Source organism: Fundulus heteroclitus, chromosome 11 (assembly GCF_011125445.2).
Source record: "Fundulus heteroclitus isolate FHET01 chromosome 11, MU-UCD_Fhet_4.1, whole genome shotgun sequence".
NCBI classification, from domain to species: Eukaryota; Metazoa; Chordata; class Actinopteri; order Cyprinodontiformes; family Fundulidae; genus Fundulus; species Fundulus heteroclitus.
Genome location: NC_046371.1, coordinates 31,091,116 through 31,117,011, shown reverse-complemented (window position 1 = coordinate 31,117,011; position 25,896 = coordinate 31,091,116). Strand labels below are relative to the sequence as shown.

Sequence of the window (25,896 nt, the reverse complement as noted above, 5' to 3'; positions counted from 1 at the left end):
TGACCTCTGGAGGTAGGCACACGTGACCCTGCAAGGATTTCATTTGTATAAAGAATCTAAAAGCAGCTTTGTAATTACTATTCAACAAAGAGGGGACGTTTTTATAATAATAATAATAATAATAATAATAATAATAATAATAATAATAATAATAATAATAATAATATTATTATTATTATTATTATTATTATTATTATTATTATTATTATTATTATTAAGTGGGTAGCGCTGTTGCCTTGCAGCAAGAAGGTCCTGGGTTCAACTCCTACCCTGGGTCTTTCTGCATGGAGTTTGCATGTTCTCCCTGTGCATGTGTGGGTTCTCTCCAGGTACTCTGGCTTCCTCCCACAGTCCAAAAACATGACTGTTAGGTTAATTGGCCTCTATGAGTTCTCCTTAGGTGTGAGTGTGTGCGAGAGACTGGAAACCTGTCCAGGGTGTACCCCGCCTCTCGCCCATTGACAGCTGGAGATAGGCACCAGTCCCCGTTGCGACCACACAAGGGATAAACGTGTTAGAAAATGAATGGATGAATAATAATAATAATAATAATAATAATAATAATAATAATAATAATAATAATAATAATAATAATAATAATAATAATAATAATAATAATAATAATAATAATAATAATGTAATATAAAATCACATGATGCGTTCATTTTGTTTCCATTTGATGTTTATATTTAGTTTGTTATTCTACTTAGTTTTGTTCGCAGGGTTTTATTCTGGCCCTAATCTCTCGTTTGTGGATGAATCAACAAAGATTTTCTTGGATGAAAAACAAAATAATCTGCCTGCTGGATTACAGATGCGATGACGTCTCTGTGACGCGACGAGACGACAGCGCGCTCTTTGACTTCCAACTTTATTTCGGGATTAGATCTTTTCGACCATGTCACAAATATGTCGCTCATTTAGTAAATGGGGACGCGTATACCTCTAAAACCTCGGATGTTGTTATCAGAAACTTCAATAAACGATCAGTATTGTAAAAATCTCTCTGTCCTCCTGAAGATTAAGGGGGGTGGGGACCACTGAGCTATATAATACACTGGAGTGCTAATCGCCGTCTGTTTGAACGAGTCGCTTTGAAGCCACCAGCCGCCATATTGGTACTCCCTATTTCCCCCCCCCAGTAACTAAGGAATATGTGCGCTACAGCATCGAATAACGAGGATTTTCTCATGTTCAGGGGGGTTTAAGACTTTTAAAATGTCAAATGCCATATACTTTTATGTTATGTTCTAAAAATATCAAGTACTGAGAAAGTCATATGCTGAAATATTTTGCATTTTATTCATTTAAATATATATATAACATTTATAAATATATAAATAACAATATACAAAAACATATATCTACATATGTGTATACATATATATACATATATACATATACACATACTTATATATACATATATATATTTAATATGAATAACATGTAAAATATTTCAGCACCTAATTTCCTTGTAGTTGATAGTGTTAGTACATCCACTGACTGTAGAATTACCTGTGAAACGTTTTCACACAGCCAGAAAACTGCTTGTTATTATTGCAAGCAAATCCTATGGGATTCTGTGAGAGTAGGGAGTAGCAAGATGGCGGCCAGTGACTTCAGTTTTTCGGCAAAATCAGCACTCCAGTGTATATTATAGCTCAGTGGTGGGGACCCACTTCTCCTCGCCCTGGAAATGAACCGGTCAAAAGGGTCGGATCGTTCAGCAGCAGGCTAGCAGCACACTCCCTGCCTGCCCGGAAAGCTAATTTCAGGCGCCTCGCTAACCCTCGCCTCAATCGCCAGGGCAATAGGGTGGGAGCGAAGGGTTTGTTGACTCATGTATTTAGCACTTTTTGTTCAAATATCTGAAGCCCGTCTCTGGAAAACGCAGCAAGTGGAGCTGAATTTGCAGTAATACAGGTAGGTGCACAGAAGAACCATTTGTTTATTTATTCCACAGACTGCCGAGCAATACGCTGAAAGTTAGCTGATGATGATGGGCCAGAGATAAGTGTTGAAATTGGCAAAGTGGCTGCCGAATAACAACAAGTATACTAAATTAGAGGTAGCGATCGTCTCTCCTCCGCCGTGTTGCCTAGCGCAGCCGCTGTCTCTGCCTCTCTGCTAGCTTTAGCTAACCTTTGGTTGGTGGTGATGAAGGATTGTTGTTCCCTGGAATATTTTAAGCTGCTTGGCTGTCAGTCCTGTTGGACATGTTTTTGGGGAAAGCAGCCCGTTTTGTCTCGGGGGCTCCTGGGACGTTTTCTAATTGTTTCAGCTTCCGGTAAAAGACTTCAAGAAAGAAGTGGCCAGTCATGGGTTTGTTTGGCTTGAACCAGACAACGAGAATGGGGGAAAGTTCAGGCCAACTGTGGCCCAGGATGTTGAATCGCTCCCAGAATGGGACCCAAATGGCGCCGGCGGTTGCTGTATCCCACCCTATTCTGAACGCTGTTTGCTAAGCTCTTAAAAAAACAACAACAACAACAGACATTGAAGGGATGGGATCCGTGTTTACACCCATCATTCAACGCGAGATTGCATCAGAGAGGTAATGGGTCCAGGAGGAACAGAGCATCTCTCCCAGGCTATGGTCCCACCTGAGCCTTCAATCTCTCCAGCTGCTCCAGAGTCATCATCCGTGCTCTGGTCCGTGTAGGTTAAGGTTGGCAGCCATGTTTTGGAAAGGTTCCTAGTTTTCCTCACAGCTCTGCATAACTTTGCGTTGGGCTGTCGTATAAACAAAACCAAACACTAAACTTTGTGGCTGGCCACAGGCAAGGGTTGTGATGTAAATAGGGCAGTGAATGAGTTCTTTACTTATCGCAGCACACCTGAGCAACACCTGCAGATGATTTTCCGTTCAGCCCTCACTAATGTTGAGGCGGGTGAAATAAGATGTAAAAAAGAAAAGAAAAAACATTTTGAGATGCGCGTACTTTCCCCTCATTGTTTTGTATTCATATCTGTGATGTAACACAGGAAATGTTCCATTTGCATCAATTTGCATCATGAGTTAATTATTCTTGAAAGCATGTTGCCACGAAATGCACAAAGGAGTTCACGATTCATGCTACAGGCGGTGGAGTTTATGGCGTCGTCTGTAAAATAAGTTCTCTGATTCCCATTGGGCCTCTGTTCTAGTTTACTGTAAGCGTTGGCGGTGTAACTCTGCTGTTGTGTAAATGCTCTCACCGCACCTTGTTTGTGTTTCAGAAAAAAAAAAAAAAAACATGGAGGGGGACAACTGCAGTTTTCCTCCGGATTTGTCCGATGATCATTCGCAAAGGGGAAGTGTGGCTTCTTCTGCAACCCTTTCCCGCGGTATGTTGCAATCCAGTCAACATGAAGAACGTCGTAACACCCTTCCCTGTTTTTTTTCTTATCAAATTGCTTTATAAGTTATTCAAAATAGAAATATCTTCATTGTGCTCTTGTCAGTTAATCTTTGCATGTGTGTGTGTCCCCGCAGCTCAGGATGTGCTCGTGTATTTGTTCGGTGAGAGCGCCGTACACTTGTCGGTCGAAGGGCTCGGCAGCGTCTCCGTGCAGGAGTTGGGCCGCAGCGTCCGCGAGGCTCTGCAGATCCCCGAGTCGGCGCAGGATGCTTTCGCCTTTTGGCTCTGCTCGCCACTGCTTGGCAAGAAAGCTTTTGATTGTTTTGGGCATATTTTCATCTTTTAATGTGTTTTAAAAATACAGCTAATAATAATAATAATTATTATTCTTTATTCTGCAGAGCTGCAGTTAAAGCCGAGGCATCAGCCGTACAAACTGTGCAGGCAGTGGCAGGATTTGCTGTATCGATTCACCGACGCGTCAGAGGAAGACATTTCACAAGGTGGGAACATGAATGGGGTCGGCACAAAGGTCCTCACTGTGAATCAGTTTGCATGGACTTTTTTTTTTTTTTTCTTACACGTACTCTAGTTTCCCTGGTAAAACATGCAAACTAGGTTCATGTCAAACGCGTTGGCAGTACGCAGCCTTGTGTTATGGGTGCTGTGGACGAGGCTGTAAAGTGTGGCTGTTGTGGCGCTTAACTACAAAGAAATGAAACAAAGATAACATTAGTTTAGGGAATTTAACCCTTCAAGTCTAGAGGGTTTTTTTTTTTTTTTGCAGCTGAGTACCAGTTTAGATTAAAAACGATCACAACAAGGTTTCGATCAATTCTGAGAACGCAGCAAATGTTTGCTGAAGCCATGTGGATCGCTGCATGCTGCTAATGGCCGCTGTTGTTCCACAGTCTGTTTCCTCTTTGCTCTCGGCTTACTCATAAGCTGCTTTTTCGTTGTGCTTGCGGAGGGCAAGTGGGGCGGCCACTTTGATTGCATTAAATTGCAGGAAAAGGAGGCGGCGACAGGATGAGTGAGAAATAAACAGCTCTGGCTGAAAAAGATAAACTTTTGATTTCTGGCAATCAAGCATAAGTAGCTGGACAGAAAATGTGTGTTTTTACCTTTACATATCTACTTAAAAGTAAAAAGCTTATTAATATGTCATTGACATATAATCAGAACTCTGGCTCTCAACTGGATTTGGATCTTGTGTATAAACGCTTCCTGTCCAGAAAATCTTTCATTGCAGCAACCACAGGAAATGCATTTAGCATAATCTCAAATGTGCGTTTGGAGGAGGAGAGGTTTTGATTTGGACCCAAAAGAAAAACACCATCCCCACAGGCAAGCACAGAGGTGGAAGCGTTATGCTGTGGGACTTACAAGGATACAACGTGACATTCAAAGACCAATGCTTGGAGCTTTGTTTTTAACGTTTTGGTTAAGAGTTATCTTCCCTCTGCCAGAACACCACCGATGGGTTTTGATGAACCAAAAAGAAACTTAAGAAGAACCACGTTAAGTCCGGGGGGGGGGGGGGTTTAGCCCCTTGCCTGGCAGAAAATCTGTTCCCGAGTGTCAGCAAAGAAACCTAAAAGGTCTTGAGAGTTTCTCTAAAGTGGAGTGGACCAAAAAAATCCATCTGGTGGTTCCATGGACACCTCTGGAGCTTCACTGCTGTGCCTGCCTCATACAGTGGCATTCAAATCACTTTTTAGCCTTCATTTTGTTGACGTCTTCTGGTCCTTTTGGGTGACATTCTGATTCTCTGAATAATGATCGAAATTAGAGAGTTTGGCAAACCCTGGGTCAAATAATAATTTTCCCAATGGTTCTGGCTTTTCTTTGTCACGAGTATTGGCAGAAAAATACATTTAAAATTCCAACTAGGACTGAGGCAGGCATTGCTGTTGGTTTTGTCAACCTGCTCATTATTATTAAGGATTAAGTTGTGATTGTTGCCATTTTCGAGATAAGCCGTAACATTTTTGACCGATGGTCCCATGTAGCGGTCAAATATCAAACCTTTTTAGTATCTTCTCACTGATAAATCTAAAAGGTCTCAGCGGACACTGGTTACGTGTTCTGTTTTATATAAGAGGCTTCGTCTGGGATTAGAACAGTTTCTGCAAAGCTAAATAATACACAGCACGGTCTGATTTAACACTGCTGAGTGGGAACCCAAACCAAAAGCTTTCCACCAGGAAACGGTGGACTCTCACAAATGGACCCGGCGTCAGCGCCGACTTTTGTCGCAGCGTTACTCATCTCCAAAAGCCGGTGACTCAGACTGCTGTTAGTTCTTTTCATGGTCTTTAGCAATCAAAGTGGAAAAGCTCACAGGTGTTGATGTGCCGAGTCAGAAAAAAAAAAAAAAAGGGACGGCGTTGGGCGGCTAAAAATACCACAAAGGAAAGCGAGGGGAGTATGCGGTTGCTTTAAAAGCTCTTTTCCTTTTGTTGAGGAAGTTCTGCCCACAGTCGGGGGTTGTCAGGCTGCATTGAGTGGGTTGGAAGGGCTCGAGTTGTCTCTAGCCTCCGCGCTCCCCTCTGAACGAGCAGTCTCGTTTAGCGGCGTGACAAAAAACACAAATAAAAAGATCCACATATACTGACGCATCCTTGTTTTCTACTCTTTTTTTTTTTCCAGACGAACCATATCTACAGTACAGACGTAATGTGTTTTATCCCAAATCAAAAGAGCTACAGGTAAGCTCGACACCGCATAACCTCCATTCTGATCCTTTTATCGGCGAATCGTTGTTCATTAGATGAAGCTCAGGAGCTCACTGAGCTGTTTGCATTTAATAGAATAACCCACTAACGTCCCCCATTGTGTCTACTCGCGCGCAGATAGAAGATGAGACGGTGTTGAGACTTCTTTTTGAGGAGGCCAGGAGCAACATCCTCACAGGCCGATACCCGTGTGACCCCGAGCACTGGGCGGGGCTCGGAGCCTTGTCCCTGGCTCTAGAAGAGGGAGCGGGTCTGGACAGCCAGCAAACCACTGCTAAAATCAGGTTTGTGAGCTGATCTGTCTACGTTGGAGGACTAATGTACTTTATTATTACAGGCTCAAGGCCCACAGAAGACAGTACAGTACAGTATATAAATCAATAAAACAAGACACATTCATATATACACATTCTATATAACAACAATAAGAGAATAGGGGCTAATGAAGGCACAGATACCAGTGTTCCCATATTTTGGACACGTACTTCACAGAACTGCAGCTCGGATCTACTATCTGAACAATAAGCTCATTCATGGATCGGTCCAGCCTGTTCATGAAACTTAAAAGTGCGATTTCTCACCAAAGCCATGAAAGTAGTTAAACCCAGCCTACAGAACAGCTGGCTTGCCCTAGTACTTCCTGGTTTCTTCAAGAGAATCCCGAGACAGTCATTATAGGCTACTTTTAGCTTAAGCAGGCCTCTCCTTAGATTTAACCCAGAGAGGAGCCGTGTAAAGAGGGGAGCAGTAAGTTCGAAACAGGTTGATTTTTAACATCTGTAGTGCAGTGATGGAATTTTCTAGCCAGCATGTTGGCTTGTACATATAGCACTCTCCTTTGTCTGCTCATATCAGCATCATCCTCCAGTTTATCTGTTAGGATGTGCCCCAGATATTTTGTGGTGTTAGCTACTCCCAGCTCGTCTCCAGATAGATAAAAAGAAGGGAATTTAATGTTTAGATCATCTTTTGTTCTACATATCATAACCACACTTTTCTTTGCATTATATTTAATATCAAATTCTACCCCATACTCGGAACAGATATTAAGTAGCTTTTGGAACTCACTGCTGCTTGGTGATAGAATGGTTAGGTCGTCTGCGTATAATAAATGATTTATCAACATTTCTCCAACCATACAGCCAGTTTGGCATGTCCCCAACTGCCTGGACAGGTCATCATGTAAATGAGGTAAGAATGTAAATGAAACATTTACATTCCTATTTCCTTTTTTGTATTTTTTTTTGGTATTCTTTTGATCTATTGTAGATATGAAGATTGACTGTATATAACTGAATGCACCTTCCCTACTCTGCACCTTCTTGTATGAGCCGATGTGACGAGTGAATTTCTCCATTGTGAGATCAATAAAGACTATCTTATCTCTCTTATCTTATCTTATCCATGTAGGCATTAAATAAGGCTGGAGATAAAATCCCCCCCCCGCCTTACCCCATTACTAACATAAAAAGATGTAGATAGAGTGTTCCCCCATTTAACCCGCACCCTCTGATTTAGAATACCAAAAGGCTAAGATTCGTACCAGGCTGCTGGGGACATCCCTGTGCATGAGTTTATTAAACAATTTAACACGATTAATGCGATCAAACGCCTTGGACGCATCAATAAAACCTAAAAGCATAGTAGAGCCCTGACTTCTATATGTCTCAACAAACCTCTTTCAATGCATAGATACATTGATCAGTGCTATGTTTGAGCTTAAAACCAAGCTGATTATTAGTGGTAGATATACAGTCATTTATTTTATCAAGAATTAGACTTTCAAGAACGTTTGAGATAATGCTGGCAAGGAGTTGCCGCTGCGTGTTTGAGGGAGCAGTCTGATCGGATGAATGTTCTGCGACAGTCGTTTCCAAAAGGTAAATCTGTCTAGCCTGCAGTTCGTCTCTGGTCCTCGTGTTTAAGGGCAAATATCGTGCTTTTAAGTCATTCCTTTTCACATTCAGATCCTTCAGTTGTGGTCTGCATAAAGTGGAACTGCTATGTTTGTTCATCAGTGAAGCTGCATGATGAGCAGCCTCTGAGGCCGCGTCTTTTTCATGCCGAGCCAAGCTACAGAAAACTTTTAATGTCCTTTTAAAAAGTACATTCTGTTATTTGTTGTTTTATTTTCCAGCTTTATGGGAAGTAGCACGCATCTAGTGAGGGAAATCACTAAAATTAAAATTAAAATATACTTTTTGAGTTTGGCTTCACATTATGAGGCACAATGTATTTAAAGTGTTACATATCTGTTCTGGTCAACAAAAGTTTGGGAAATTGCACAAACGGATATAAAAAAAAACATCATTCTGTAACATTTTATTATATTTCTTTTTTTGCCTATAGTCTCTTTTTATGCGATTGTCATTTCACGGCAGAATAATTTCACTACATCTTTTCCTTTTCAGCCACCCCTTGAGCAAAGAATCCCTTTATTCAAAGTAAACAAAACTTAAATGTTAAAACCCAACAACATGTGAGTTCTTGCTGGGTTGAACAGAGCGTTATCACACGAGTGGAGTTTAATCTCACCTCTGCCCTCTGTTGCGCACAGGGAAAAGAAGCTGCCTTCCTTTGTGCCGGCTCATGTTGCCACGGGCAGCGGAGGCTTTTTCTCCACTCTGCGGGGGAAATCGAGCCGTCAGGCAGAGCTGGAGCAGAAACTGTCCAAGGAGTACAGACAGCTCAGCGTGTCTACGGGAACGTCTCCTGAGCCGCAGCAGCTCCTGCACCAGTACCTCAGGATGTGTCACGTTCTGCCTTATTATGGGTAGGAACGCTTGCTGCTGCTGTTATTACACGTCTTTATATTTCTTTTCATGCGTTAACAAACTAAATCCACAAACAGGTGCGCCTTTTTCTGTGGGGAGATTGACAAACCTGTGCAAGGCATCCTCCAGCGGGGAAAACGTAAAGCTGTCAGCGTTGGGATCTGCCTGGAGGGGGTTTATGTGATTGATGTGAAGGAAAAGGTAAGAGATTTAATTCTATTTAGCTTTTTACTTCCACTCATGGAAAGGAGTCCTGCGTTCTATCGTTGATCCTGGTTGCTTGCAGCATGTGCTGCTCGGGCTACGTTTCAGCGAGCTTTCGTGGGACCACAGCTACCCTGAAGAGGAGGGAGACTCACACATCCTGTGGCTGGAGTTTGACGGAGAGGAGGACGGCACGGCCGTCAACAAACTGCTGAAGATTTACTCAAAACAAGTAAGAAAATGTGAAATACACTAAAGTATAATAATCTAAGGATCCACACCGTCTAGCAGAAATATCCACAACCCTTGCGCTCTTGTACGTTCTTTCATGTCAATATATTTTAGTGTGATTCTTTTTTTTTTTTTTTTTTTTTTTTTTATGTAACAAACAGACCCAAATTAATAGTTAAATAGAAGGGAAGTCATACATGGTTTCAAGTAGGGATGCATGTTATATTGGCTGATTGTCATTTTTTAACATATCGGTATTGGTCCAATAAGTAAAAGTGGGCCAATATTAACTACTGATGTTTATGTCCATCTAGTTGCTGTTTGCGCCTGTGTTACAGGAGGGGAAGGGTTTGCTGATGTGGGTTTTGTTTGATCACGTTACTGACAGCGATGCAGTGCTGCCAGGATTGTGGGGTGTTTAAATGAAGCAGAGAACCAATGCGGTGTGGTCGTTATGCACGGCGTCAAACGAAGACATACAAAGAGCTGTGTGTAAACCTAGACTATAACCCATATTAAAAAATTCAGTTTGTATGAGATCTAAAAATGGGAAGAGTTCAGCACAGCTGCAAACCTGACAAGACATGGCCGTGCTCATGAATTAACGGACTGGGCACCACGAGCAATAATCAGAGAAACAGCCGAGAGGTCCAGGACAACTTTGCAGGAGCTGCAGAGATCTTCTGCTCAGGTGGTAGAAACTATCCACAGAAGAGCTATTAGTAGTGCACTGTGCAAATCTGGGGCCATATTCACAAAGATTCTCAAAATTTCTGCCAAGGAGTTTTATCTTAAGAACAATTCAGATCGTTGCTGAAAGCAGCACTGTATTATAACTAAGAGCTACCTTTAGTCCTATTCTTTGTGAGTACGGGCACTGGCCTTTGGGGAAGAGTTGTAAAGAACAAGCCCCAGATGAAAGGAACCCATAAGAAGTTCTGTTTGCTGTTGGCCACACGCTGTAGGGGGAGGAGCACCCGAATGGAAGAAGGTGCTCCGGTCAGATGAGACCAAAATGTAATTTTTTGGTCTATGTGTGGCAGAAAACTATCTGCAGATCTTCCTGATCACACCATCACCACCTGGATGATTTTCTTTAGCAGGACCAGCATGTCCAACGTCTATGGACAGCGTCCATGGAACGATCGATGGCGCTAAATACAGAACTATCCTGGAAGAAAACATGTTAGAGGCTGCAAAGGAATAGAATGGTTTTTATCAAGGACGGGTTTCATGCAACTTTTAGATGTCTACTTAGTCCAACAAACCTGCCTCTAATGGTTAAATTGTCTCGTCAGTATGCAGTCAGGTCCTACGGAGTTCTGTTCATGTAATAATTATATGATTCAGTTGTTGAAGGGGAGACTCTTCTAAAGTTGCAGGACACTTGTGGTTTGAGATCATGCATTTAAATGGCCTAGTCAAAGTCCATTCCCAAATCCAATAGAGCATCTGTGGCCACATTTGAAAATGTATGCTCTAAAAGGTTTCAAGGATTATGAATACTTTTGCAAGGCAGTGTAAATTCAGTTTTGTGACTGGTGCAGGTTTCTTAGTGTTCTGTTGTGAGGCACCAGATGCTGAAGAGACATTGCATAAACTTAGAGGCTGCCAATCAGAATCACAGTTGGCTCTAGATGCCAGCATTACCTTTTATGTGCTGCTTCCTCTCTGATCGTTTAGTAAAACGGAGAGCAGAGCCGCTCTTTATCTGTGGTGAAGAAACGGGTGACACAATAAAATGTCGTTTTCTGGCGCCTAGGCCGAGTTAATGAGCGGCTTCATTGAGTTCTGCGTGGAGCTGAAGTCCGCATCAGAAGGGGGCGCTGCAGCCGAGGCGGGCGGCGAGACGGGCGCTCCTCAGGAGCCCGCAGGACAAGAAGCCGGCGCCAGGAACGGCCGCGGAGGAAGGCGTGGGATGCTGCAAAGGCAGGGCAGCGTCGTGTGCAGCCGGGTCCACTCCCTGAACACCATCAGCTACGTGGATAATGGTGAGCACATCCAATGCTGCAAATCATTTTCTTTCTTTTCTTTTTTTTTTATCGCAGAGGGAAATTTCTAGATTCCACGTTTTGTCTTTCAGGTAAAGAAATCAAGCGCTTGAAGCCGAAAAGAGCTGCATCCTTCTTTGCTCGACAAGCCCCGGCGCCCACCTACTCTGCTGTGCAAACTGAGAGCCTGGAGCAGGGTTAAACGCCTCTGCCTCAGTCTCCCCAGAGGACCAAACCGCAACATTTTTACACTGCGACTTACAAGCCGAAAAATAAGACTTCTGTCCAAGACGTTTCTCAGCTACACTCTGATTTAAACCAAGGACCAAACAAGAGGTATCTATGTGTGGGTACATTTATCATTTAAAGTGGAGTGCGGGATGAGAGTTCATCAATGTGAAGAACGCGAGCTTTCTAAACTCTAAACCTGCAAAGATCGAACTGAATTTGCTGTTCAGCAGTCGCTCCTCGACCCGGGACGAGCCTCAGAGAAACCCGCTAAGTTTTTGATGTTTCTGAGCTTTTCTGCAGTCCTTCAAACACGTGACACCTCAAAAGGAGCATAAACCACCGCAGTACCTCTTTTTTTACCTTACGATCAAGAATGTCGCAATTTGTCCCGATGAACATGTTACAGCTTCGCCTCGGTCAGCATGACAAGCACCGCCTGGAGGGGGGGGGGGGGGGGGGGTTAAGGTTTTGATGACAACATTATTCTGCTTTTTCAAACGTTATTCACACTATTTAAGGGCGAAGCCAAATAAGAGAAGGACTGGTAGAAACAGAAAGGCTTCTTTGTTATGGCAGCACCTTTGCTGTGTTGTGGAAGTTTCTTGTGAGTACATTTATATTTCATTTGATTTGCTCATTTTATATTGTAATCTTTTTTTTTTTTTTTGTGGAATCAAAACATAATTGAGGGCTAAAGATTTTTTTTTTTTTGTGGTCGAGATCAGAGAATTGATTAATGAATTAATAATGCATTAAAAAGTAGTCAGTAAAATACTGTGCCTTAGAGAAACATTCCTACCCGTTTTAACTTGTTGACATTTTGTCACATTTCAAGCAGGCGCTTGGGCTCTTCTGTGCTAGACCAACACAAAGTAGAGCATAACTGTAAAGTAAAGCTACTTTTCAATACAGCTACAGCCGCAAGTCTTTTTCGGTTTGCCTCTGCCAGATTCGCTCATCTGCTGTAGAAGCTGAAATCTTTGCCATTTTAATACATAAATATGCTTTGGTCTAACCTACCACAGCCTAGCGCTGGCTGTGTCTTTAGGGGCGTTTGTTCTGATGAAACATCAACCTCCACCCCGGTTTCAAGTCTTCTGCCACCTCTGAAGAAGGTGTTCTCTTCCAGGGTCGCCCTGTCTTTTGCTCCATCCCTCTTCCCATCAGTTCTTACTAGCTTCCTCGACCCTGCTTAAGATTCTGCCTCCACCGTGGATGTGTTCAGGAAGATGTCCGCTGTTAGATTGTAGTTCCTGTGCGTCCCTTGTCGCTCGCTTCAGTTGTGCAATACTTTGGGTTAGTCTGTCACAGGAAGTCACTTTAAAATACACGGACGTTTGAGGTTGTGATGTGACAAAATGTAAGAAAGAATAGCAGATATTCAAGGGGAATGCTTTTGCAAGGCACTGCATGCATGTTCAGTCCAGTTGGAGACAACATTTGAAGTTAAACTTTTAAATCTCCACCTTGGGCACAGGTGAGGTAAAAGGAAACCATTCATTCATATTATTTAGCATATCGGTGCTAACAAGCATAAAGAAAAGACTCCTGCAATATTATAATTGTGCCTCTCCTGAAATGTAAACTAACTTGCATATGAAGCTGTTAAAACCTTACTGGTGGCATAGTTCATTTTAAAGAAGTGAGAAAGCAATATCGATCTATGATGGATGTTTTTTCAGCTTTGTAGAGACGGGTTTCTACAGGCCATCTGTTGGTGTTTATTACCGTCAGTGTGCTACTGGTGGAATGAGTTAATGGGAAAATTTTTTAAAAAGTCACAAAGTATGTGGATTTTATACCAGACAGCATCTCTAAGTTCTGTGCATATGACACATGTGACTACACTGATGCATTTCAGTCTCCACACCAAACCAACCTGATCTACTGCTGCCCATTGGGTCGCAGTTCTTTCTGATTAATGCTCTCTGAACTTCCGCCTGATGCAGCCACCTTTCAAAAGCAAACTATCTTCACCAAAACAAATTACACTGAAAGAAGTTTCACCAACCTAATCCTGCCTTCCACCTGGTGTTCTTCCTTCCTTCCTCCTCTCATCATGCAACCCCCACAACCTTTTATTTTTTTTTTAAGTTATTATTATTTTGTGAGCTTCGGATCGTGTCTCGGCGACCGCCTGTGACCCTTAGCAGTCCCGACTCATTGTTGCTAACACTATGCATGACTCATTTTAGAACTGCCATTCCGACAGCCTACACCTAATGTAATGTTGCACTAATACTAACATAGTCTTTATAAAAATGTTTCCATTACCTGACTGGTTTGAGTTGGATGACTCACATGATTGAATTACTTCCATCTTTGTACGTTTGTGTCTGTCTGTATACGGTAATGAAAAATTGGGTCTAAATTAAATACTGTGTTTGCAGAAGCAGAAGTGCCTTTTTAACTAAGTTGGTATCTGAATGCCTGTTTTCATGTTTGGAAATCGGGAATTAAAAAAAAAAATGTATATGTATTTTACCTTTCCTACTGATGTTGTAGGCAGTCAGTTCTGCTGTCTTTTTAAAAAAAAAAATGAAATAAAGCAAGATGTGTTTTTAAAAGTGTGCTTGCTACACACCTAAAAACTGTACTGTATACAGAAGCCATGATCATTTTAACCAGCATGATGCACTGTTAAAACTTTATTCCTAAAACCTTCTGTCACCATTTTGTTTTTGTTTAACCATACATCTATAGTTCTGCTTTACAGTTAACCTAAAAGCCACTCGTCATTTCTATCATCAACCTTTGGTGATGTTTGAAATAAACTGTTCTGTTGTAAAATATTTGTTTTAATATGTATGACGTGACATAAAAGGTTATGGTTTCTTCACAAGAACTCGTATAAAGTATTCTGTCAAATGCATCTTTGTTTACTCTTATTCTATATCCGACCAACTATGAAGACATTATATAAAAAGCTACAGCAAGAGAGGAGCTTTTCTTCTGACTCATGTTCTGTGACTAGGAGGAAATGTAACGGACATATCCGTTTGTACTTGCGTTTTGAAGGAAAAATGTTCCTTGTGGGTGGGGCCTCTAAAGACAGAATTTAAGGTGAGAAAGTTGGAGGTTTGTCACCAACCCCAGTCTAAAGGTTGAATGTAACTGCTTTACAACAAATTGACAGGGCCATAACAAACAGCTTATTTATTTTCTTAGAGTTTATCATGTCTCACACACATAAATACATAAACAATCTGTATTGGTGGACATATTCCATTAGTATTTGAATGTATTTAAAAGCAGGGATATGCTGTATATGGCTATCAGCCTGCATGGCTAATACTAATTAACCTGATACTGCTGTTTGTAATGATAAATAATCATCAAAAGTTTCCTTCACTAAATAAGTAAGATTCCTACAATTTTAATTTCAAGAAGTTTGATACTTATAGCTAAAGAGATCCTAAAGACAGATTTTTTTAGATTTTATTTTTAATTTGACCATTTGTTCAAAATTTACTTAAATCAGCTTTTGATTATTGACAGATATAACTTGATTGTCTAAAAATGTAGTTTGTGCAATCCAAACCATCTCTGAGTAACAGAGTCAAATGCAAAAAGTGACTGGGGCAACTGTCCCCAGTCTCTCCAAGTTGAATTGAATTGCTTGGGGGAGAAAGATATTGAAGTGAATGTCTCCCAATATTCTAATTAAAATGCATACATAGGAAGTGCTTTTTCATTTTCAATATACAGCTGCACTTTGAAAATGAAAAAGCATTTCTATTTGTGCATTTTAATTAGAGTTCTGGGACACATTTGCTTCCATGGTAACAGATTCGACAGTCCTTTGTATAAACAGTCATGAGCAAAATTGTTGGTTACATGCTTGTTTGTGATTTTCCTCTAATCTTCGGATGGTACACACCAAGTCACCAAACAGCACAAGGGCTACTTAAATTGACAGATTGAGTGGTTACAAGCTTGAAGACATCTATAATGCTAACCAGAGGACACACCTCAGTTAAATATGTCCCTATAATGAAATAATTTTCAATCTTTTCTGGGGATACCATCATTTCTGTCTAGGCCTGTTTCAATAGATGATTTTTAAAGAAGATTCTGTTGAACCACTATTAAAAAGCAATGTCCGATTTTGTTTTTAAGTCGAATTCATCATAATTAAATGTTTATCGATGAAATGTTTGAAACATCCCTATTTGTATAAGGAATTTTGTATATGATTTTCACTTTTCGATCTAAATGAATATGCTGTCTGACGTCGTTCCTTTGGTGTGGCCCTTTAAATCGTAGTAGTGCGGACATGCGCAGTAGCGTATACGCGTCTGTCTCGATTACGTACGCTCTGAGAACGTAAACTTGGATTGGCTACAAACACGGAAACAACAACGACTCCATACAGCTGCGATTTACCTCAAAGAACAGATGACAGTTTTTTTTAAACATTTACTGTGACAGACTCTCGTTATTCAAGACATTCCGCAAAGTTGAATAAATATTAATTCCCTTGAACCGAGGAGGTGCAGTTTCCAACCCGTGTTTCTGAGCTGTCCGGTGTTTGTTTCGCTTCCTCCGTTTTTGGCAGCTGGTCGGAGTTCAGTATGGACGCTGAGGGCTCGGTGTCGGAGGAGTCCGGGAGGAGGCGAAAGGTGCACGGCATGCTGAAGCTTTACTACGGCCTAAACGAGGAGGGGAAGGTCCCGGAGCTGCCGCAGTCTCTGGATCCCTGCGACATCAACGGGCCGCATTTTGACCCGGAGATGTACCTCAACAAGGTGCTTTCTTGTTTCTTTTTCTTTCTTTCTTTCTTTTTTTTTTATCTCTAGCACGACACAGGAGTCCTATGATTCTGGCTGAAGTCAGCCACACACTGTACTTTATATATACAAGCGAATACGCAGGATGTCTCCGAGTTATCATGGTGGAAGCCCAATTAAATAGGTGAAGGTGTCAATTTGTATCAGCTGCTAAACATGCATAAAACGCTCATAGCTGTAATCCAGGGGGCTCTACGTCGCCGCAAATTAACACTGAGGAGTTATTTTATGTTCTAGATAATAAAAATATTCTGTTCCTTAAAATACAGCTCAGAAGAGAGTGCTCCCTTGCAGAGCTGATGGACCACGAGAACTGCATGGTGAAGCAGATCCGCTCTCTGGACAGCGACATGCAGACCCTGGTCTATGAAAACTATAACAAGTTCATATCTGCTACAGGTAAACAAACCTTACAAATGTATCCACTGCCCTTGGAACTTATTTCATATAACGGTAAAACCACAAACCTCTGTATCTTACTCGGGTTTTATGTCATGGACCAGCACAAAGTAGTGCATCATTGTAATGTGGAAGGAAAATAGTACATCAAGTTTTGAGCCATGCCACGTATTCTCTGTTTGCTTTAGGTCTGTACTTTTGACTGGACCATTGAAACACTTGGACATGTTTTCATCTAAACACTGCAAAAAGGGAACTGAATATAAGCAACATTTTCTTGAAATGAGTGCATTTGTTCTTGATTTGAGCAGGTAAATAAGATCATCTCCCAACGGGATGAGTATCTTGATCCCTGAAATAAGATAATTACACATACTGCACTTGAAATAAGACGATGGAGATGAGTTGTTTCTGTTTCAAGTGCAAAAATCTTATTCCATTGGCAGATCATTTAAACTTGCTGCACAATTCAAGGACAAATGCACAAACTTCAGGAACATTTTATCTACTTTTAGTTCCCTTTCTGCAGCGAACCAGCCAATTTTTGCTCGAGCTGTACAAGTACTGTTCAAAAAGAACATTGTGAAAAATTGCAATATTTTTGCCACTCATTTCAGAAAATGAAACCTCTACATTATATAGATTAATTTAGCATAGAGTGAAATATTTTAAGCCATTATTTCTTGGAATTTAGATGATTACAGAAAAGGAAGCCCCAATATTTAGTCTCAGACAATTAGATTTTTGTGATAAGGTTATCAGCAATCATAGGGAAGACAAAGGTTGGAAATATTTAATTCTCTGCGTAACGTTGTATATACCATACGGAATATATGAGTTTCACTTTATGAAACGAGGAATTTTTTTATTTTATTTTGTACTTTTTGATATTCTTATATTTTGAGCTGTACTTGTAGCATTTTCCTTCCACTTCACAATGATTCATGTGCTACTTTGTGTTAGTTCATGAAATATTAACAAGTCAGGTCGAAGGTTGCAGTTATAATCTGACACAATTTTTAGGATTCAATGAGTTTGAATATCTTGGAAACCATAGGTGTGGTACTTTTTCTTGTTTTGTTAGACACCATAAGAAAAATGAAGAATGATTTTAAAAAGATGGAAGATGAAATGGATTGCTTGTCTGCAAACATGGCTGCAATCACCGACTTTAGCGCTTGTATCAGCGGCACACTCCAGGACCAGCATGCACAGATAACCAAACTCTCAGGTATTATCAGCTCTTTTTTTCCATTTGTGTTGTTGAATACCTTTGCCATGATTTTTTTCATAGTTAGTTGCCCCATTTTGGTTTATGCCAGGTGTCCACACTCTGCTGAGGAAGCTGCAGTTTCTGTTTGAGTTGCCTGCAAGACTGAACAAGTGTCTGGAGCTGCAGGCCTATGCTCAGGCAGTGAGCTCTCACCGACGGGCTCGCTGTGTGCTGCAGCAGTACAGCCACCTGCCCTCTTTCAAGGGCATTCAGGATGACTGTAACGCCATCATGGAGAAGCTGGCTCAGGAGCTTCGACAGAAGTTCAGGTGGGTATTTTCCCCAGATGCGCACGACTGTCATCTTACAACCACAAGCATCAATGTATTTTTTTTTTGTGCTTGTCTGACCAAATCAAATTAATGCAGCTTAGAAATTAATGCAGGATAATGCTAATATTTTTCAACATTTTATCAAAGTCTTTCATAAATTTGTGTTCAGCCACTTTTTACTGTATTTTTTTCCTAAATGGAAACCTGTGCTTCACAAGTCACTAATTAGTTGATAGGTGGACATTTTTAATATCACCAAGCTTGAGCTGTTTTGTAAACAAGATGGCAGGAAAATTTCAGTTTGATATACTAAACCGGTGGATAGGTAGATTTATTGAGTAAGTGGGGCTAAAAACAAATGCTTGAGACAATGTCCTTTCTTCCACATCAAAACGATGTGCTACTTTGTTTTGATCTAATGCATACCATCCAGTTAAACTACATTGGATTTGTAATGTGGCAAAATGGAAAAATAGGAGGAGTGTGAATATGTTTTAAGGCTGGACGATATAGAAAAAAATAAAGCATATAGATAAAATAGAAATCATATTGATAATTATCAACAAATTCAAAACGTATATTTTAAGTGCAGCCCTGGCCATTTTATGCTGTTGCTTAGCAACCTATTTTTAGATACAGAACACACAAACACTGAATTCAAACTCAACCCTTTATTCAACCAACTTTTTACCAAAACTACAAGTTTTTAAAAAAAGAAAAAGAACGTGTGCTCTCTGAGCTCTTTGAAGGGTGCGGAGCTTGGGGGCGGAGCTTGGTGACGGAGCGTTCCTGGGTCTGCGTTTGTGATTGGTTGAAAGGATATAATGATGTAATATAAACCTACATGGCTAGAATGTAAAAAGGAAGAAAAAACGTTCTATTGAACTTTTTATTGACCCATTTTTTTCTATCATCAATATGCATCTATCAATCGACATGTATCGTTATTGAATTATCATCCAGCCCTAATATATTTGTTAGACGGCATGTACTGGCCCCTACTGACGGTATTTTGTGTGTTTCCAGAGATGGCGGGACCAGCGCCAAAGACCTGTCAGAGTGTGTGGAGCTGCTCCTGCAGCTGGACGAGCCTGCAGAGGAGCTCTGCGATAAGTTCCTGAGCCATGCACGGTCTCGCCTGGAGCTGGACCTCCAGGGATTGGAAGCTGAGATTAAACCGGACCCACCGACCTCAGCTGTCAAAGAGGCTGCTACACGCAGGTCATCGTCCACTGCAGCCGCCGGATCTCCGACTGCTAACTCTCCTAAAACCCTCTCTCTACCTTCTCCCACCCCCAACACCGACATCCTTGAGTTCATAGACAGAGGCTGCAATGAATTTGTTAGCAGCTTGTGTTTGGTGATTACCTCCTATCAAGAATTGTTCATCAACCATGCCCAGACAGGTGAACTGGCTTCAAAAAATATTCCTCAGATGGCGAATGGCAAGCTGCAGGCCTTTGTGCATGATCTGGCAGCTCGTTATTTCTCGCTAGTTGAGAGGAGGATCCAAGAGGAGAAAGGCGTCAGTGATAATTCCCTCTTGGTCCGCGCCCTCGACCGCTTCCACCGCCGACTTCAGGCTGTGTCTAAACTGCTGCCCGGCTCCACCGTTCCAAACCAGGGGACGGAAATCGTGATAAGAGCAGCCACGGAGCGAGTGAAGCAGTACCTCTCTGCGCTGCAGAGCTTCTACATGGACAGCCTCACAGATGTGAGACAGGCCCTTGCAACGCCTCGCCTCTCTGTGGCCGCAGCTTCTGTGGCTGGAGGCGGAGCTCATCTGGGAGGGCCTGCTTCTGGCAGAGATGCTCCGGGCAGTCTCCCAGAGCTTCTCTCGTCCTTGTCAGCTAATATTCTCAACCAGATTAAGTCGGTGCTAGCATCGGTACACCTGTTCACTGCCAAGGACATCACATTCTCCAACAAGCCTTACTTCAAGGTGAATATCTTTTTTTTTTTTCATTGTAAATGTAAAAAAGGCTGAAATTGAGTTTCTAATAAAAGCTGTTTTGCTTTGCCTCATCCTATTAGGGCCAGTTCTGTAGCCAGGGTGTCCGTGAGAACCTGGTGGTGAACTTCATCAGGTTCGTGTGCCAGTCTTCTCGGCAGTTTTGCGAAAGCGCCGGAGACAAAGGAGGATCGACCCCGCCGGCCCTTTTGTTGCTCCTGTCTCGCCTCTGCTTGGACTTCGAGACGTCTACTATCTCCTACATACTCACTCTCACAGATGAGCAGTTTCTCGTCCAGGTACTAGAGATACAGAAAATGCAGCGCGACATAAAACCTCAGAAAAGTACATTCTTCATTTAAACATTTTTGGTACATGCTTCAGGGGTATGAAGCAGTTCAAAGCGTGAAATGGCTTCTTAAACTAACCCGTCTTTTTCAGCACCAAAATCCCATAACGCCAGTCACAACATTATGTGGAGAAGCAAGAGAAGCAGCTCAAAAGCTGCTCAACCATTATGTCAAGGTAGGTTTCCATTAAAAATAAAAAAACATAACGCCGGGTCAGGAGAGCTACTTATGCGAGGCAACGCTTTTTGTCCTTTGTTTTCTTTCTTTGTCCAGGTCCAAGGGCTGATCATCTCCCAGATGTTAAGAAAGAGTGTGGAAACCCGGGACTGGGTTAACACCATCGAGCCGAGAAACGTCCGAGCGGTGATGAAGAGAGTAGTGGAGGACACCACCTCCATTGACGTGCAGGTAGCACTTGGAAGGTCAGACAGTGGCATGTAGGCACTGTTCCTGTCCGACTCTAATCTATGAATGTCCTGCACAACAGGTGGGTCTGTTGTATGAGGAAGGTGTGAGGAAGGCACACAGCAGTGACTCAAGCAAAAGGACCTTTTCTGTCTACAGCAGCTCCAGGCAGCAACCCCGTTACGCAGCCAGCTACACTCCCAGGTAAGGTGACCTCATACGCAAAGATCAATAGTGCATTGGGGGGGGGGGGGGTCCACTAAACCAATACCATCTTTGAACCAACCTTATGCTAAACAAGAGTTAAGAAAAGCTTTCATTAGAGGCAGGAAGACTAACAACCACTGGAAATGTTTTAAGTCATACTGAGCTTCAGCAGGAAGTCACATCAGATTAACACCAGAATAACTCAAGGTAACTGTCTTTTAATAAAAAATTAACGAAATAAAGCCATCTACCATGGGACATTTTCTACTGGATTCATTCATACATGCTTTAAAATCAGGCCATTTTAAGTCATTTTCTATTATCAATTCTAGGCTACTGTGAAGAAACATAGTTATCTGAAAATTAAGTAATATTTGCCAGCAGGAAGGTCCTCCTGATCAGGAGGTATATTTTCTAAGAGACAAATGGCCTCAGTGAGGATCAGATCCACAATAGATAGAAACCTGGTGTTGTACAAAGTTTTCAGAGAGTTGTATTCAGTTGAAGTAAATTACACGAGATGTTGACATTCTGTTAACCTTCTTCAAGTGAAAAGAATGTTTAACTACAGTGCTAGAATAAACTGATGTGCTTTTGTTTAAGCACGTGGATCTGAACAGATTTGTTTAAAAGGACAAAATGGAAATGGATCAGCACAAAATCAGGGTAGAAATTGGTAAACTGAACCAGATCCCATTCAGGAATGAGGACCATTGCTTCAAACTGCATATTTAAATTGGATTTGGGATATTAACACATCTGCTAGCAACAATTGAGATTTACAGGTATTTGTGCAGACAAAACAGTCTGACAGAAAACAACTGGAGGAGGATCAGATATTGACTGGAAGAGACTTTTTTTTTAGTAAAGTAATGACACCAAGCTGGTTCTCCAGCCAAGAAAGGCCAAACTAGTTCTGAAAGCATATTTTATTAATGAAACAAAAGAATCTGAATTATCTTCTCTGTATGTCAGAGGCAAAATTATGTCATCTTTTTTTATTGTTTCCAAATATATGGTATATAAAATGGTATTTTAATGGAGGACTCTGCTTAATCTGTTTTAGTCCAAATAAGTGAATCACCATTTTGTTTTACTGTATAGTTATGATGGATGTTCTTTTTTACCTGTTGTGTTCCTGCAGCGCTCCCATGGATACCAATCTGCTGAGCAACATACACAAGCTGTTTTCTGAAAGGATCGACATCTTTAGCTCAGTGGAGTTCAACAAGGTCAGTGCTGATCTTCAGCTGGATAAATATATTTGGTTGTTCTTAGAAGCTGCACATGAGAATATCCAGCACAGTACACAAGCAGAACATGATCTATGACCTGAAGACGGTCTGCTCGCGGGAACATGAGGATCATAGCACGGTCAACGCTGCTGTTGAGCTTTTAGCTTCGCCTGTGGATTGATTTTCAAATTGACTTTTAAGACTCTGGAGGCGCGAATGTGGGAGCACTTTAATATGCTAATGTTACTCCTTGGTTCCCTCCCTCTCATCATTTTCTAGGCACACTCTAGAAAGAAAATAACAGCTACATTCTTAGAGGTTGAACTGCCAAATAGATTCTTATTTACTTTGGATTTACACCATAATTTAGAGAAGATTCAGACTCAGGTGTTTTTTTCTCTCTTCGTGTTTGCTGTTTCCAAGGTCTTCATTTAATGAACTGGACCACCAGCCTTTCACTGATGTTTTCTATTTCATTAAAAGCACTGAGGAGTAATCCAGTGTGTGCTCGGGGTGGAGATCTGCTTTTTAAAAAGCATGATTTTGCATTTGCAGATGCTGTTCTGTGCACTTGGGTGCTAAAGATATTCCTTCACGTTTAACTCACAGTAATGGTGTCTGTCATATGTTTACATCCACTCAACATAGGCACGTAAGTCATATTAGGTTTGATCTTTTATTGATTTGGTTAAACTATTCTTTTTATCCAGATTGAATTAATTATAACCGCTTTAAAGCATTTTATTAAGAAGTATTAGGTACACAAATTAAAATTTACTGTCGATTTTCTCTTGACTTCCAGTGGGTCAAAAATCTGCATATTAGATCACCTATATTTGAATTATCCCTTAACACATTGTAGAAAAATCAAATGCTTTTTATGGCCATCAACAATGTTCTGCCATAATTCTGACTAAATACCTGACAACTTTCAGAGCCGAAAATTGTAGAGCTCTTATAAAAACATTGGTTTCTTGGCACAGACCTGGTTTTTAAAAATAAACCATGAATTTCAACAGTGCCTACTTTGGAGCCATTTTGGAAGCTTAATGTTAGTCTGCTTTTTTCATTTGAAAGAGATGTATTTTTAAGACCATTGTCCTGTGAGGCTGGTGTTATGGGAAAAAAGAAACTCGTTGCTTTCCTTAATTACCAAGACAAAGATCGCTTATTTTATCAATGTCAGAATTGAATATCTTCTTATAAGAAGGAGAACAGCTTGGGGCACGTGTCTCAGACAGGGTCTTGTTTGCACTAACCGGACAAAACTCCCCAGTTTCTCACAGAAAGGTCCTCGGAAACTTCAGGTTGGCTCTGATGAGCTCTGTGGTAACCCTTAGGAAAAGGATGTTGACTCAGAAACCAGACCTTCAACCTAAGGGAGAGTTTTGCCCTTGTCTGTATCAGGCACCTCTGTTATGGGAGTTTTGAACAGATAACTGACTTCCCCGAGTTACTGAAGAAGGAGACGGTGGAGTGATATAGTTCCAGCACTTTTATTGAGAAACAGAGCAGAGATCACATAGATGGAAAGTAATCGCACCCCACGGCCCCCGCTGCAGTCTGCCCTGTCTCTGCCTGCCTCGCTTTTCGGGCTTCCCCTAATACTGCACCGTGGCCTTGGTTTGAGACATAACAAAGACAGTCTATCATAGACAATAATCATTCTACGCAGCATTCAGCCTTGCACTCGGCAAACAGTGGAACTTACACACAGCCATCATGTTTCCAGGCCTCCTCTGTCCGAGTGGTGTGAGGCCATAGTGACTTCAGAATAATAATTCTGATAACAACCTCCTGGCGTCTTCTTCAAGAATGTCCCAGCAAAGTGAAATACCATGGGTGTAAATGAAACTCTGCAGCTGCAACAGGGAGAATGAATACATTTGTCAGGTCATACAAGATGATAAAGAGAAGCTTCTTTCAAAATTTCCTTTAACACTTGCTGTATCCAGTTTTCAACCATCTCAGATAAAATCAAAAGAAATGGGCTAGGACAATGGTCCTTGGCCTAGGTCATCACGGCCCACTGTCCACTATATGTTGGATGTTTCCCTTTTACAACATACCTGATTGAAACAAATAGATCATTAGCAGGTTTCTGATACCCGGCTGAAGAGGTGAGGAAATGAATGTGTGTGGGAGCAGGTAAAAGTATAAGACACGGGACAATGGCCTTGAGGACCAGAGTAGGGCATCACTGGGTTAAACTGCTTAAAAACATCTCAAGGGACAAGCCTTTTATAAGCCAGAAGACTCTAGGACAACAGGATCTCTGTCCTCTGTGATGTGAGTTTATTAAGACCAATAGATGCTGAAGGGAGACTGACTAAGAAAGAAATCCTTGTTCTTAAATCAGCAGCGTTAGTTCTGATTTAAATATGCAGACGGACAAGCCCAAATACCTTCTGTTGAAAATCTTATGATCAAACAAGACAAAGACTGAAATATTCTGGCACAATGACAAGACATTTTAATGGCAGGGGTACTGGTGTCAAAGTTAATTTTATTTATGTAGCATATTTAAAAACAATTAAGACCAAAATACCTCACAAGATAAAAAAGGCAATAAAGATAAAGTAAAATAGAAAAAAAATGGATACAATAAAATTACATATGAAGTAGACACCAGAACATAAAAGAGCTGATGGGGAAACTGAATTAGAATTAAATGCCAACATGGAAAGTTTTCAGGTTGAATCTGAGTCTGTCTGGACTACGAACATCAAGGACTTCCAGAGTCTAGAGGCTCCATCCCCTCTTTTTTTTCTTTTTTTTATTCTAACTAAGCTGCTAAAAACAGTACACTGATTTATTGCACAAATTGGTTAGACTAATGATGGAGGACCAATTCCGTTGTTGGTATATTAATACAATATATTTGTATAGTGGAGTGGATTAGAGAGTGCACAAAAGATTTAAACTTCTATATTTCTGACCAGCTCTGTACTGCTCCTTTGCTTGATCCTGCCAGTTGTCTACATCTCTCATGCACCTCTCTTCTCTTTCCCAGGTCTCCGTGATGACAGGTATAATCAAAATAAGCCTGAAGACATTCCTGGAGTGTGTCCGACTGCGCACGTTTGGGCGCTACGGCCTGCAGCAGATCCAGGTCGACTGCCACTACCTGCAGATGTACTTGTGGCGCTTCGTGTCGGATGAGAACCTTGTGCATTTCCTGTTGGATGAGATAGTGGGGAGCTCCGCCCACCGCTGCCTGGACCCCTCTCCGATGGAGCAGAGTGTTATTGAAGTGATCTGTGAAAGAGGTTAAGTGAACCTCTGCCACATTGTTCGGGATAATTCAGCCACATTTAGGACTAGTTGAGTCAATGCTGTTAAGATATTATAGAAAATAACATCATCCAAATCTCTTGTTTTTTGTTATTAATCATGCAGGTCTTGACTGGGATCTTTCTAAGATTCCTAATGTACTATTTTACTGTTCTGTATGTTCTACTTTGGACTTTTAAGTTCCCTCCAGTCTCTATTAATCATTATATA

The 25,896-nt window shown here is 41.3% G+C and overlaps 2 protein-coding genes across 2 annotated transcripts; both read left to right on the top strand.

Annotated features, from left to right (window-relative positions):
* Nucleotides 1-1,751: 1,751 nt before the first annotated feature.
* frmd8 (FERM domain containing 8) lies at nucleotides 1,752-11,966 on the top strand. The gene is made up of 11 exons (XM_021320852.2): nucleotides 1,752-1,923; nucleotides 3,222-3,327; nucleotides 3,476-3,643; nucleotides 3,743-3,844; nucleotides 5,994-6,052; nucleotides 6,197-6,363; nucleotides 8,637-8,852; nucleotides 8,931-9,054; nucleotides 9,140-9,289; nucleotides 11,051-11,279; nucleotides 11,372-11,966. Exons 2-11 carry the CDS (start codon nucleotides 3,237-3,239, stop codon nucleotides 11,479-11,481), a joined length of 1,416 nt encoding a protein of 471 aa, XP_021176527.2. The 5' UTR covers nucleotides 1,752-1,923; nucleotides 3,222-3,236; the 3' UTR covers nucleotides 11,482-11,966.
* Nucleotides 11,967-15,856: 3,890 nt separating this feature from the next.
* Nucleotides 15,857-25,884, top strand: vps51 (VPS51 subunit of GARP complex). Its single transcript, XM_021320854.2, has 11 exons — nucleotides 15,857-16,258; nucleotides 16,570-16,699; nucleotides 17,784-17,930; nucleotides 18,022-18,241; nucleotides 19,271-20,186; nucleotides 20,279-20,494; nucleotides 20,637-20,720; nucleotides 20,819-20,953; nucleotides 21,033-21,154; nucleotides 22,302-22,389; nucleotides 25,406-25,884. The coding sequence occupies exons 1-11, from the start codon at nucleotides 16,085-16,087 to the stop codon at nucleotides 25,664-25,666; spliced, it is 2,493 nt and encodes an 830-aa protein (XP_021176529.2). The 5' UTR covers nucleotides 15,857-16,084; the 3' UTR covers nucleotides 25,667-25,884.
* The last annotated feature ends 12 nt before the right edge of the window (nucleotides 25,885-25,896 follow it).

Coding starts and splice junctions, on each gene's coding strand:
- frmd8 (XM_021320852.2), top strand. CDS start 3,237: ATGGAGGGGGACAACTGCAGTTTTCCTCCGGATTTGTCCGATGATCAT. Junction 3,845..5,993: donor AGAGGAAGACATTTCACAAG/GTGGGAACATGA, acceptor TTTTTTTTCCAG/ACGAACCATATCTACAGTAC. Junction 6,053..6,196: donor CCAAATCAAAAGAGCTACAG/GTAAGCTCGACA, acceptor ACTCGCGCGCAG/ATAGAAGATGAGACGGTGTT.
- vps51 (XM_021320854.2), top strand. CDS start 16,085: ATGGACGCTGAGGGCTCGGTGTCGGAGGAGTCCGGGAGGAGGCGAAAG. Junction 20,495..20,636: donor ATGAGCAGTTTCTCGTCCAG/GTACTAGAGATA, acceptor CGTCTTTTTCAG/CACCAAAATCCCATAACGCC. Junction 21,155..22,301: donor GCAGCCAGCTACACTCCCAG/GTAAGGTGACCT, acceptor GTGTTCCTGCAG/CGCTCCCATGGATACCAATC.